The 13,898-nt window shown below is 48.7% G+C and overlaps 1 protein-coding gene across 12 annotated transcripts in view; it reads left to right on the top strand.

Moving 5' to 3' along the window:
• qkib (QKI, KH domain containing, RNA binding b) overlaps positions 1 to 13,898 on the top strand; it is a 736,031-nt gene that overhangs the window by 291,620 nt on the left and 430,513 nt on the right. For all 12 annotated transcript variants that reach the window (XM_085981974.1, XM_085981977.1, XM_085981972.1 and 9 more), the window contains exon 3: positions 13,508 to 13,624. In XM_085981974.1, coding sequence (XP_085838100.1) covers positions 13,508 to 13,624 — 117 coding nt within the window. The remainder of the gene's footprint in view (positions 1 to 13,507; positions 13,625 to 13,898) is intronic.

Genomic DNA, 13,898 nt, shown 5'->3' with positions numbered 1-13,898 from the left:
CTCTCTCTCTCCTACCGTCCCTCTCTCTCTCCTACCGTCCCTCTCTCTCTCTCCTACCGTCCCTCTCTCTCTCTCCTACCGTCCCTCTCTCTCCTACCGTCCCTCTCTCTCTCCTACCGTCCCCCTCTCTCTCCTACCGTCCCCCTCTCTCTCCTACCGTCCCTCTCTCTCTCCTACCGTCCCTCTCTCTCTCCTACCGTCCCTCTCTCTCTCCTACCGTCCCTCTCTCTCTCCTACCGTCCCTCTCTCTCTCCTACCGTCCCTCTCTCTCTCTCCTACCGTCCCTCTCTCTCTCTCCTACCGTCCCTCTCTCTCTCCTACCGTCCCTCTCTCTCTCCTACCGTCCCTCTCTCTCTCTCCTACCGTCCCCCTCTCTCTCCTACCGTCCCCCTCTCTCTCCTACCGTCCCCCTCTCTCTCCTACCGTCCCCCTCTCTCTCCTACCGTCCCCCTCTCTCTCCTACCGTCCCTCTCTCTCTCCTACCGTCCCTCTCTCTCTCCTACCGTCCCTCTCTCTCTCCTACCGTCCCTCTCTCTCTCCTACCGTCCCCCTCTCTCTCCTACCGTCCCTCGCTCTCTCCTACCGTCCCTCTCTCTCTCCTACCGTCCCTCTCTCTCTCCTACCGTCCCTCTCTCTCTCCTACCGTCCCTCTCTCTCTCCTACCGTCCCTCTCTCTCTCCTACCGTCCCTCTCTCTCTCCTACCGTCCCTCTCTCCTACCGTCCCTCTCTCCTACCGTCCCTCTCTCCTACCGTCCCTCTCTCTCTCTCCTACCGTCCCTCTCTCTCTCCTACCGTCCCTCTCTCTCTCCTACCGTCCCTCTCTCTCTCCTACCGTCCCTCTCTCTCTCCTACCGTCCCTCTCTCCTACCGTCCCTCCCTCTCTCCTACCGTCCCTCCCTCTCTCCTACCGTCCCTCCCTCTCTCCTACCGTCCCTCTCCCTCTCTCCTACCTTCCCCCTCTCTCTCCTACCGTCCCTCCCTCTCTCCTACCGTCCCTCCCCCTCTCCTACCGTCCCTCCCCCTCTCCGACCGTCCCTCCCTCCCTCCTACCGTCCCTCTCTCTCTCCTACCGTCCCTCTCTCTCTCCTACCGTCCCTCTCTCTCTCCTACCGTCCCCCTCTCTCTCCTGCCGTCCCTCCCTCTCTCCTGCCGTCCCTCCCTCTCTCCTGCCGTCCCTCCCTCTCTCCTGCCGTCCCTCCCTCTCTCCTGCCGTCCCTCCCTCTCTCCTGCCGTCCCTCCCTCTCTCCTGCCGTCCCTCCCTCTCTCCTGCCGTCCCTCCCTCTCTCCTGCCGTCCCTCCCTCTCTCCTGCCGTCCCTCCCTCTCTCCTGCCGTCCCTCCCTCTCTCCTGCCGTCCCTCCCTCTCTCCTACCGTCCCTCCCTCCTACCGTCCCTCCCCCTCTCCTACCGTCCCTCCCCCTCTCCTACCGTCCCTCCCTCTCTCCTACCGTCCCTCCCTCTCTCCTACCGTCCCTCCCTCTCTCCTACCGTCCCTCCCTCTCTCCTACCGTCTCTCCCTCTCTCCTACCGTCCCTCCCTCTCTCCTACCGTCCCTCCCTCTCTCCTACCGTCCCTCCCTCTCTCCTACCGTCCCTCCCTCTCTCCTACCGTCCCTCCCTCTCTCCTGCCGTCCCTCCCTCTCTCCTGCCGTCCCTCCCTCTCTCCTGCCGTCCCTCCCTCTCTCCTGCCGTCCCTCCCTCTCTCCTGCCGTCCCTCCCTCTCTCCTGCCGTCCCTCCCTCTCTCCTGCCGTCCCTCCCTCTCTCCTGCCGTCCCTCCCTCTCTCCTGCCGTCCCTCCCTCTCTCCTGCCGTCCCTCCCCCTCTCCTGCCGTCCCTCCCCCTCTCCTGCCGTCCCTCCCTCTCTCTCCTGCCGTCCCTCCCTCTCTCTCCTGCCGTCCCTCCCTCTCTCCTGCCGTCCCTCCCTCTCTCCTGCCGTCCCTCCCTCTCTCCTGCCGTCCCTCCCTCTCTCCTGCCGTCCCTCTCTCTCTCCTGCCGTCCCTCCCTCTCTCCTGCCGTCCCTCCCTCCTACCGTCCCTCCCTCTCTCCTACCGTCCCTCCCTCTCTCCTACAGTCCCTCCCTCTCTCCTACCTTCCCCCTCCCTCTCTCCTACCTTCCCCCTCTCTCTCTCCTACCGTCCCTCTCTCTCTCCTACCGTCCCCTCTCTATCTCACTCCCTCTCTCTCCTACCTTCCCCCTCTCTCTCTCCTACCTCCCCCTCTGTCTTTCCTACCTTCCCCCTCTCTCTCTCCTACCTTCCCCTTTCTATCTCACTCCCTCTCTCTCCTACCTCCCCCTCTCTCTCTCCTACCTTCCCCCCTCTCTCTCCTACCTTTCCCCTCTCTCTCTCCTACCTTCCCCCTCTCTCTCTCCTACCTTCCCCCTCTCTCTCTCTCCTACCTTCCCCTCTCTCTCCTACCTCCCCCTCTCTCCTACCTTCCCCCCTCTCTCTCTCCTACCTTCCCCCTCTCTCCTACCTTCCCCCCCTCTCTCTCTCCTACCTTCCCCCCTCTCTCTCTCCGACCTTCCCCCCTCTCTCTCTCCTACCTTCCCCCCTCTCTCTCCTACCTTCCCCTCTCTCTCTCTCCTACCTTCCCCCTCTCTCTCTCTCCTACCTTCCCCTCTCTCCTACCTTCCACCCTCTCCTACCTCCCCCCTCTCTCTCTCCTACCTTCCCCCTCTCTCTCTCCTACCTTCCCCCTCTCTCTCTCCTACCTTCCCCCCTCTCTCTCTCCTACCTTCCCCCCTCTCTCTCTCCTACCTTCCCCCTCTGCCTTTCCTACCTCCCCCCCTCTCTCTCTCTCCTACCTTCCCCCCTCTCTCCTACCTTCCCCTCTCTATCTCACTCCCTCTCTCTCTCTCCTACCTTCCCCCCCTCTCTCTTTCCTACCTTCCCCCTCTCGCTCTTTCTTACCTTCCACCTCTTTCTCTTTCCTACCTTCCCTCCCCGTCTCGCCTTCCTTCCCACTCTCTGCTTCCTCCTCCCTGCCTCGTACTCTTCTTCCCCCTCCCTCCATTTCTTGTTCCTTCCTTCACGCCATTTCTATTTCTCTCCTCTTTCTTTCTCCCCATTTCAGCTTTAATCTCTTGCAAGGAATCCCTAAATTCTGAATTGTTTTATGATTACTGTCGCATTTCCCAGATGGGTATTACTTTAGTATCTGGTGGCTTTACATAGTTATATTTTGTATTTGGTAATATTTCAGTTGCTAAGACAGCATTTAACTAGCATTACAGCTATGCTGTTAACACATCTTACCCCTTTGTAAGATAATCTTGAGTGATTCCTGTAAAGTCTGTGGGTTGTTTAGTTAATTAATACACAGACTACCAGAGTAACTTAAAACAGGACTTTACTATTAGAAGGTCAGGGCGAATCTGCCCAATAAATCCTGACACAACACTTATATACTGGTGTGGTCACCGTCGGTATTACAGTATACAGAAGCCAAACAAAGTAGTGCCACACCTAAAATAGTTCTCTTAAAGGTGAACGGTTACATACAATAGTTCTCTTAAAGGTAGACGGGTACATACACTACAATCCTCCCTTTTTAGCTTACAACATACTTATTCCCCATTAAACATAACATATAATCAACTTCATGTAAAACAATTCACAGATATAGTCTCTGCGGGAAACAGTTCACAGATTCAGTCTCTGCGGGAACAGTTCACGGATTCAGTCTCTGGTCTTGACTTGGTCCGAACAACATCTCTGTGGTGTAGCCGGTTCACATTTCTAGCGTGACTCATCCAATAGTCTTTCCCTTGGCTTAACAGCTTGAACTTCCGTCCTGCTGAACCAGCAGTGCTGACTTTTACAAACAGCTGGACTGCCTTGGTAATTTTTCCTACTTTCCAACTGATTTGGCCCCTTCGTAGGGCCCACGTGCATGATCTGATAGAAGTGATAATGATTTAGATGGTTATCGTCTTCTGCTTCGTCTTTTTCTTTTCTGCTTCTTGGAGACTCTCGGGGCTCCCTTATCCGCTGCCAGCTGTAGCGCCACCATCTCCCTATGTTCCTTAGACTTTAAGTGCTTCATCCTGATTTCTGCACTTTGGGAGTTTTCATCACAAGCTGGGCAGACCAAGTCATCGTAATATTCCGTGTCACTCAACAGGTCATGGTAATATTCGGTGTCGTCCTGAGCTAGTCTAGCGAGAGGGCCTGCTACTTCTTCCTTACCCAACTGGACGTTAGCCGACTGTTGTTCCCTCCCTAGACATCTTTCCTGAAGAGACTTCTTCATGCGTTCATATTCATCCCGCTCTTCCTGGGTTTCCTGCCAATCCTTCACTAATGACCTCCCTAGACATCTTTCCTGAAGAGACTTCTTCATGCGTTCATATTCATCCCGCTCTTCCTGGGTTTCCTGCCAATCCTTCACTAATGACCTCATTTGTGATTCCAATACTTCCCCTTCCATCGGGGATTGATTGATCGGGCTATTCAATCCTTCTACTGGAGCAGCTGTTTCAACATTCTGTAGTTCACATTGACGTGATTCAGCGTACTTTCGGCAGCCCCGTAAAATCTGTGTTGCAACCTCAACTATTCCCCAAACTTTTGAGGGCTCCGAACCCCTTCCCTTTGAAGATTGAAGCTCATGTTCAAATGGTTCCCATTGCAGAGTCTTGTCTCTCAGCATATGAAGGAGTTGGCTGACCGTTAACTCTTCCACGGGGACCCTGTGGATCAGAGTCTTCTCCATTTCATCCACCTTTTCCTCCAATGCTTTCACCTTTTTTTCCTCTTGTACTTTGGCTTTAAGCGCTCGGAGAAGTTGCGCCTTGATGCTCTCTAGCTCATGTTCAGGGCCCATTCTTACAGTCTCTGTGTTTCTTACAGTTGCCTTTTCTTTCACTGAAAGAATTCCCAGTTGAATCTGTTCTTCAAGTTGTTGAACCTCGGTCATTGCCGCCTCATATTTGTCTTGGGTTTCCTTCAATATTTTTATGAGTTCTTGGACATCTTGACTTTCATGTTCTGCCATGTCTTTCACCTCTAATTTCTCATCTATGGATGGAACTTCTACCGATGAGTCTGTCTTGGCCTTGAGCTCATCAAGAATTTCCTGCAGCCTTTGGACTTCTTGCTCATGTTCAACCTTTAGTTGCTCATAAGCTTCCACTGAAACTAGCTTTTCGGAGGTTGCCGAGTTAACCCCCTCCAGGATTGTATCCTGGGCCTGTTCATACTGTTCCTTCAACTTCTCAAACTCTGCTTGTAAGGAGTCGTAGAGAAGAACTGGAATAAAATCCTGGCTTCCTGAAGATTCCTCTTCATTTGCTTCTTCCTGCAAATATTCTAACTCCTGAACATCATAAGGGAGATGTGATCGGTGGTTGGTCACGATGGCTCTATGGTCGCTCTCTGCTTGAGCTAGCTGCTTCTGTTGTCTTTCCAGATTCTCCCATTCGGTGTCATAGAACTTTTTCATTGTTTTCATCTCTTGTACGAGACGGTAACTCAATTGTTCTAATTGTTGTCGTAATTTGAAATAAAGTTGAGTCCAAGCTCGGTGTTCTTCCGTCATGGATATGCCCTTAAACTGAACAGACTCAGAATTCTCTGTCAAACTATGTTGTTGTTCGGTGGAGATCTGTTCTGAAACTTTGTTCTTCTCTGGAGCATAAGCCTTTCTGCATGCCTTCGTTTTTCCAACCTTAGTCGGCAAGTCCATTTTAGCCTTGTCTTTCACATTTGGGTTGGTCTTATCGTCATCCGATTCAGAATCTGAGCTGATTGTCTGCACCGAGTCCTCACTCGTTATGGCTTTTAGATAGTGCCATTCCATGTCTATTTTCTTGATCCACTCCCGTCCTAGAAGTGGTGGTCCTCCCTCAGGTAGTACGTATAAGTTCATTCTTGGGTGTTCTTTACCCCTATCTCTCACCTTGACTCTTATCTTTCCCATGGGGTATACTTTATGCCCCGTGTATGTCTGCAATACGAACTTGGTATCTCTTAAGGGTATATGTGAGAATAGCTGGTGGTAATCCCTTCGATTTATGACTGATAGAGCTGATCCAGTGTCCAACTCCATTTTCACTTGGACTCCAGCTATTTTTAGCATGACCCAGATAGTTTGTAGGTCAGCTTCCTTACTCACATTGTGAATTCTCAGACTACCCAGCTCCTGGCCGTTTGGGTCTGAGTCTGAATTCTGTTCGCCTGAACTCTTCTCAGCCACCTTGTGTACCTTGTTGTACTTTTCCTGTGATGGCTTCCTTTGGTTGTTGGTCCTTTGGTTGTTGGTCTTCTTCCCTGACCGGCATACCTTAGCTATGTGACCCAGTTTGCCACATTTCCTACATTCCTGGTTCTTAAACCAGCATTGGTTCTGGTCGTGTGTTGTCTTCCCACAACGATAACATTTTGTTGTTGTCGAGGTAATTTGATCCACACTGAGTGCCGCTGTCTTTAGCTGCATTTCCGCAGTTCCCTTCGCTGCGGCTTCGTGCAATGCTGCAATAAGGACAGCCCTGTCAAGTGTAAGGTCGTTCTCTTCGAGTAGTCGCTTTTGCGTTCCTTCCTTTGCCAATCCGCACACGAACTTGTCTCGCAATGCCTCTCAGATTCCCTCCAAACTGGCAGTATTTCGCTAGTCTATGCAGTTCGACCAAGTATTCTGCGTTGCTTTCGTCTTTCCGTTGCGTTCTCGCATAGAATTTGAATCGTTCCGCCAACATCAACGGTGTGGGGTTCAAGTGATCCTTCAGAACAGCCACAATATCATCGAAAGTCTGATCCGCCGGTTTAGCTGGTGCTAGTAGATGCTTCAAGAGCCCGTATGTCTTCGCGCCCATCGAGTTTAGCAAGGTTATAGCTTTGTCATCTTCTTCTATTTTATTGGCCTCGCAATAGATCTCAATGCGTTCCACATACGTGGCCCAGTCTTCTACCTCGGAATTAAAATCGTTGATGTTACCACGCTTAGGCATCTTCCTCTCTTCCTGATAAACACCACGAATTATTTCTTTAAAATTTTTTTTTTTTTTCAGGATGGCGGTTCCCGCGAAAATGGCGGTTTCCCGCGCTTATCTTCTCTCCCCGCCCACTTCAATGGCGGTTTCCCGCTTCTGTCTTCTTCCCCGCCTAATGGCGGCTTCCCGCGTTTCTTCCCTGGCGGGAGGGGTACACTTTCCCCACGGGCGACGGCCGCTGGCTTTCAGGTTCACAGCCTGCGCGTCGGCTTCAGTGCTTTCCCTTTTCTCGGCAGGGCAACCGGCGCTGGGTACACCCCGTTGACGGCGAACAGTTTCAGCTGCTGGGCTGGCTCTCGCTCAGTTCCCCTTGCTCGGGCTCTATCTCTCTCCCGCTCGCTCGGCTCTACCGGCGCTGGGTACACCCCGTTGACGGCAAACAGTTTCAGCCGCTGGGCTGGCTCTCGCTCAGTTCCCCTTGCTCGGGCTCTATCTCTCTCCCGCTCGCTCGGCTCTACCGGCGCTGGGTACACCCCGTTGACGGAGAACAGTTTCAGCCGCTGGACTGGCTCTCGCTCAGTCTCCCTTGGTCGGCTCTGCCTCTCCCGCTCGCTCGGCTCCCAGTCGCGCCTCCCAGCCCTCTCGCAGTCCGGTGCTTCCCTCCCCGGCTGCGGCTGAGTTTATCTCTTCCCGCGCCTACGTTCCCGGTCGCAGCGCTTCGTGGCTTCGGTCGCTGCCCGGCCTTTTTCGCCGGTCGCGGTCTAGCTGTCTCACGACGCCGTTGCGTCCCCCAGCCTGTCTGTACCGCAGCTTCCTTGCTCCACGCTGCCCCAGTCTCAGCGCCTCTGGACCCGACTTCTGTCCGGCTCCTTTCCCCCTCGGCCGTGGTCGAGTGCACCGCCCTTATCCTCCGGTTATTCTTTTTACTTTCCCTTACTCACAGTCACCGTGGCCGCCTTGCTTCTCGTGCTGATCGGCTCACTCCTCACCGTGGCAGAAGGGACAGTCAGTGCCTGTTGCTGATGGAAGTCTTTGTCTCTAAATTCTTCCTCCTTTCTAGCTCTGCAGCCTCGAGTTTTCTCCCAGCAGAACGACGAGGGCGGTTGCCTCTTCTCGACGCTCGTTAACTGCTTCAAAAGTATTGTTGCCGCAGGGTACGATCGGACTTGTCGCCACTGTAAAGTCTGTGGGTTGTTTAGTTAATTAATACACAGACTACCAGAGTAACTTAAAACAGGACTTTACTATTAGGTCAGGGCGAATCTGCCCAATAAATCCTGACACAACACTTATATACTGGTGTGGTCACCGTCGGTATTACAGTATACAGAAGCCAAACAAAGTAGTGCCACACCTAAAATAGTTCTCTTAAAGGTGAACGGTTACATACAATAGTTCTCTTAAAGATAGACGGGTACATACACTACAATTCCCATGTGCACTTGCTGAAGATGTCATAGCAGATGTCCTGTCCTGTAGTGCCGTATTAGAAGTTTTCTCCTGCAGTTTGACATTTTTCTCATGCCCTACACTGTGGTGCAAGACTGAAGTTGTCCACTTAGGTTAATTGTGTAATTTAAGAAGAATTGGTAGACTCTTAAACATAGAAACATAGAAGATAGGAGCAGGAGTAGGCCATTCGGCCCCTCGAGCATGCTCTGCCGTTTAATGAGATCATGGCTGATCATCCAAATTCAGTACCCTGTCCCTGCTTTCTCCCCATATCCCTTGATCCCTTTAGCCTTAAGAAATATATCCAACTCCTTCTTGAATATATTTAATGAATTGGCTTCAACTGCCTTTTGTGGTAGAAAATTCCACATGTTCACCACTCTCTGGGTGAAGAAATTCCTCCTCACCTCTGTCCTAAATGGCTTACCCCTTATCTTTAGACTGACCCCTGGTTCTGGACTCCCCCGCCATCGGGAACATCCTTCCTGCATCTAGTCTGTCTAGTCCTGTTAGAATTTTATGTTTCAATGAGATCCCCTCTCATTCTTCTAAACTCCAGTGAATATAAGCCCAATCAACCCAATCTCTCCTCATACGTCATTCCTGCCATCCCAGGTATCAGTCTGGTGAATCTTCGCTGCACTCCCTCCATGGCAAGAACATCCTTCCTCAGATAAGGCGACCAAAACTGCACACAATTCTCAAGGTGTGGTCTCACCAAGGCCCTGTACAACTGCAGCAAGACATCCTTGCTCCTGTATTCGAATCCTCTCGCTATGAAGGCCTACATACTATTTGCCTTCTTAACCGCCTGCTGCTCCTGCATGCTTACCTTCAGCAATTGGTGCACAAGGACACCCAGGTCTCGTTGCACTTCCCCTTCTCCCAGTCTATTGCCGTTCAGATAATAATCTGTCTTCCTGTTTTTGCTAGCATTTATCCACATTATACTGCATCTGCCCAATCACCCAACCTGTCCAAATCATACTGGAGTTTCTCAGCATCCTCCTCACAGCACACACGCCCACCCAGCTTTGTGTCGTCTGCAAACTTGGAGATATTACATCTAGTTCCCTCGTCCAGATTATTAATATATATTGTGAACAGCTGGAGTCCTAGCACCGATCCCTGCGGTACCCCACTAGTCACTGCCTGCCACTCGGAAAAAGACCCGTTTATTCCAACTCTTTGCTTCTTGTCTGCCAACCAGTTCTCTACCCCCAATCCCATGTGCTTTAACTTTACACGCTAATCTCTTATGCGGGACCTTATCGAAAGCCTTCTTAAAGTCCAAATACACCACATCCACTGGTTCTCCCTTATCTATTCTACCAGTTACATCCTTAAACTTGAATATAGTGGGAATATACTACTATCAACTGGTCTGTTTCTCTAGCAATTGAGTAAATAGTACATTAATGCTACAGCCTGTACAAATTCCAACAATGATTCATAATTTTCACTAACACAAGTGTAATATTCCACAGACTCATGAAAAGTAATAAGTATTTGCTACTAAACAGCACACCACTCAAAGCCAGTAACTTTGGAATATTAGAGATAATACATGTACTTCCTATATTGCAAGATAACTTGATGTGGTCCTGGTTCAATCAAAGGCATAGCAGTATCCTAGCATATATGAAAAGCATGACCCATACTCTTCAACATATTCTTCAGAGAATGAAATGATGAAAGTTTGTGCACCCTTTGTAGCATTACAGATGTAATGCCCTTGCATGCTTTGTGAAGAACAGGAAACTATACGAGATGATAAAACCTCGTATTTTGGTAGGAATTAGGAAGATTTTGTTTTAAGGCTGCTTTAGACCATGAATACATGATTTAAAATAAGTTTCAAACCATCCTGTCCCTATACCTTGGACATCCAAAAAAATTCTATTGAAATTTTTAAAATAATGACAGTTGTGGCCTTTCATTAGAGTGTTGCTAAGTTTTTGAGAGGAAGTACCATCTTAAGGATTTGCCCATATTTTATTCATGCTTTCAGGAGACAGGATAGTAAATACTTTGATGAGGTTGAATGCTTCAGATTTTACCTCCATTTTAAATTTAACACTGGCTAGCTGGGTTTCCCAGGCCTCGGGAAACCTGGCAGCTAAAGGGAAGCGAGGATTGCTGCATGGAAGACGTAAATGCTTTTCCACCGCTGTTTCTGGGCCAGGAGGAGCAGGAGTGCTTCCCCCCCCACCCCCCTGCCAAGCTAACTTGCTTCCCTCCCTGTGTTTTTAAAAAAAGGCAGGGACCTGGGTCAACAGGCTTGTTTCCGTGCTGTACCATTCTACGATTCTAGGTAACATGCTCAACTTTTAAAATAATGTTTCTGAATGCTTAACACAGCAGTGAGATGGACATCAAGTAGGGGAAAAAGGAGTAAGTTTTGTGGGAGGGAATAGGGAAAGAGGCGACTGCAAGCATGATCAAAAAAGTAGGTTTAGATGATACTTTTGAAGGAAGAGAGAGAATTAGAAAGATTAAGTAATTTAGAGAGAATTTTGGAATGATGTGACTGAATGAATGTCTCCAAAGGTCGAATGGGGGTGTGGAGAACAAACTGATCAAGAAATGGGGCAGTTGGGCGAGGACATATGGCTGCAGGAGTTCACTTGGGTATGGTGAAGTGAGGCTGTGGAGAGATTTAAAGATCCTGACTTGGCAAGGATACTTTATTGTTGTATGAAAATTTTTGTGACAGAGGACACAGATCGCAGAATTCTAGATTAGTTAAAGTTGGTGAAGGGTGGAAGCAGGGAGTCGGTGAGGAGATTGTTGGAGAAATTAAGGTGATGAGCAATTAGATAGATGTAGATTCACTAGGAGAGGGTGAAAGGGACCTGAGAAATCTCACTGTGGAGGCAGGGGTTGGGATCAGAGAAGGTGTGTGGGTGAGAGGAGGTTCAAAAAATTGACCTCCGAGGAGAGGATGGGATAAATGGCCCAAAGAGGGAAATGAAGCAGTTAAGATCACTGCATGATGAGAATCAGTAACCTGTAATGTGGTAAGCACAACCAACGATACCAGATTGGAGCTTAATGAGGCTGTGGGCCATTCACAGAGAAGGGAAGTTTAGCAGGAGAGTAGTAATGAATGCAATAGGAGATTGGCACTGGCATGATGCAGTGCATCGTGGGGGGTGGGTTGCGGGGGCAGATGTACGTAAATCTGTTTGGCTTTTGTGTGGTTTAATTAAACGTGAGTGGAGCTTTGTCATGCAGTGGGGGCCATTTCTGTCAAGCAGTATGTAGTGACACCACAGAGATCTCTACTGGGCACCCCCTCTCTTTCCCCCCCCCCCCCCCCCCCATTGCACCCGGCGGGTCAAAAACTTTCTGGCCAACATGCCTACAATTTACACACTTAATACCCAGTGATGGAAACCAGCTTTGTCTTTCTTGAGTCTCATTATGTTCTCCATTACCATTTATATTAAATCCACTAAGTTTCTCCCCTTGACTTATTTTTAGGTTCCCTTTAACTGCTGATCCTTTCCTCCACTGTGAAAAAGGATGCAAAGTACTCATTTAACAAATCCACCAATTCCTTATTATCCATTATAGTCTCACCTGCATCCATATTTAATGGACCAACATTCCCCTTTACCAATCATTTTCTCAATATATTTATAAAAACTTTTGCTTCTTTTTGTCATATTCCTTTTTTGCACCTCGTACTACTTTTTTTGATCCCTTTGTTGCTTTTTAGAGTTCTGCCAATCTGCTGGATTTGTGTGCATGTACTGGTTTTTGGAACTTGACTTTGCTGGGTGGTTATCGTCATTTATCACATTGCTTTTCGTCGGACCTCTGCTGTGCACAAACTGGCTGCCGCATTTCTTGGATACAACAGTGACTACAAAAAGTACTTAATTGTGTTCAAATCCCTCCATGGCCTTGCCCCTCCCTATCTCTGTAACCTTCTTCAGCCCTAGATCCCTCAACGACCTCTGCGCTCCTTCAATTCTGGCCTCTTGCGCATCCCAGATTTCCTTCGTGTCCACCATTAGCGAGCTCTGGAATTCACTTCCTAAACCTCTCTGCCTCTCTCTCCTCCGTTAAGATGCTTCTTAAAATCTACCTCTTTGACCAAGCTTTTGGTCACCTGATCTAATATCTCTTTGAGGCTGGTAAGGCTCCTGTGAAGCGCCTTGGGATGTTTTACTACGTTAAAGGCACGAAATAATGCAAGTTGTTGTTGTAGTAAAGCACTTTGGGACGTCCTGAGGGTGTGAAAGGTGCTATATAAATTCTTTTCTTTCGGTTGATGGGTGATGTGATGGTGAAAGGAGCCACCAACAGCAGCAGGATACATTTGTGGTTGGGGTTGCAGATAAAATGTGGCCCTCACTGGCTTCCTTCCTTTTCCATCTCCCAATCTCTTGAGTATCCCATCATGCCCCTTGCTACTTTATCTTCCCACTATCCATTCCTCTTCCTCCCACCCACCATTACTGCTCTCCACTCAACTTCTGTATTCTCCTCCTCCTCTCACACTTAACCTTCCAGCTATTCTTTCCCCCACTCTTCAACTCCCACTCATAATTTTAGTTACTGAGGTGGGAAATGGCAGATAAAAAATATTTTCAGAAAGCATTTTATCGATAAGCAATCTGGCCACCAGGTTCTCGTAAAATCAGAGTGACCAGCTTACATAGGCAAAACATCTGATGGGGGAAAAAGTTGACTCAAAAAGATGACAACAGGAAGTCAAGTTATGCAGACAGGAAGTACGTGCACATGTAAGAGTTTTAATACTTTATAGATTGTTGTATAATTCTACTTAAGACCAGGTTGAATCAAATTGTGTTATTTCAAATGGGCTTGCATAGTTAAGTTGGTTCATTTTAGTTCATTCTTGTTATGTGATGTCCTCCGTAATAATTCTACATAATTCACTTCATACATCCAACCTATTATACAGCTGCAGATCTGAATTATTTTAGAAGCTGTTCCCATTGCCAGAATCCAATGCTTAATTTTAGTACTTGTGGCAGTTCCTTAATAAAAAGTTAACTTTTTTATGATTATTAATGAAACACTTACAAAGATATCAACTTCTCATTTAAAGGATTTTAGTCATGTATTCTTTTTCTCTTTTAACTATTTAGTTCAACTTTGTTGGAAGAATTCTTGGACCCAGGGGGCTAACAGCAAAACAGCTGGAAGCAGAGACAGGATGCAAGATTATGGTGCGAGGAAAGGGCTCAATGAGGGATAAGAAGAAGGTAAGTCTGATATAACTGGATGACTTTGAAATGGCATTTTCCTCTCGTACAAATGTGCACATGTTAATTCTAGTCTAACATTCCAGTAAAGTCTAATCTCAAAAAAGTAATTCTTCATATTGGTTAAAGATAGCTTCATGTGGACACTGTACTTACCCAAATTGGAATGAATATGTAATCGTTGGTCCTTCCATTACCACTGGACATGGCTCTGCAGTGGCAGCTCCTGTCTTCTGTTGTCAAAATGACAGAGTATGCCCAAATAGTTCAATGT

The sequence above is a fragment of the Somniosus microcephalus genome, chromosome 3, assembly GCF_052327205.1.
Source record: "Somniosus microcephalus isolate GS21.2 chromosome 3, FLI_Smic_1.0, whole genome shotgun sequence".
NCBI classification, from domain to species: Eukaryota; Metazoa; Chordata; class Chondrichthyes; order Squaliformes; family Somniosidae; genus Somniosus; species Somniosus microcephalus.
The sequence above is the reverse complement of the archived record's forward strand: the minus strand, read 5'-3'. Positions and strand labels throughout refer to the sequence as shown.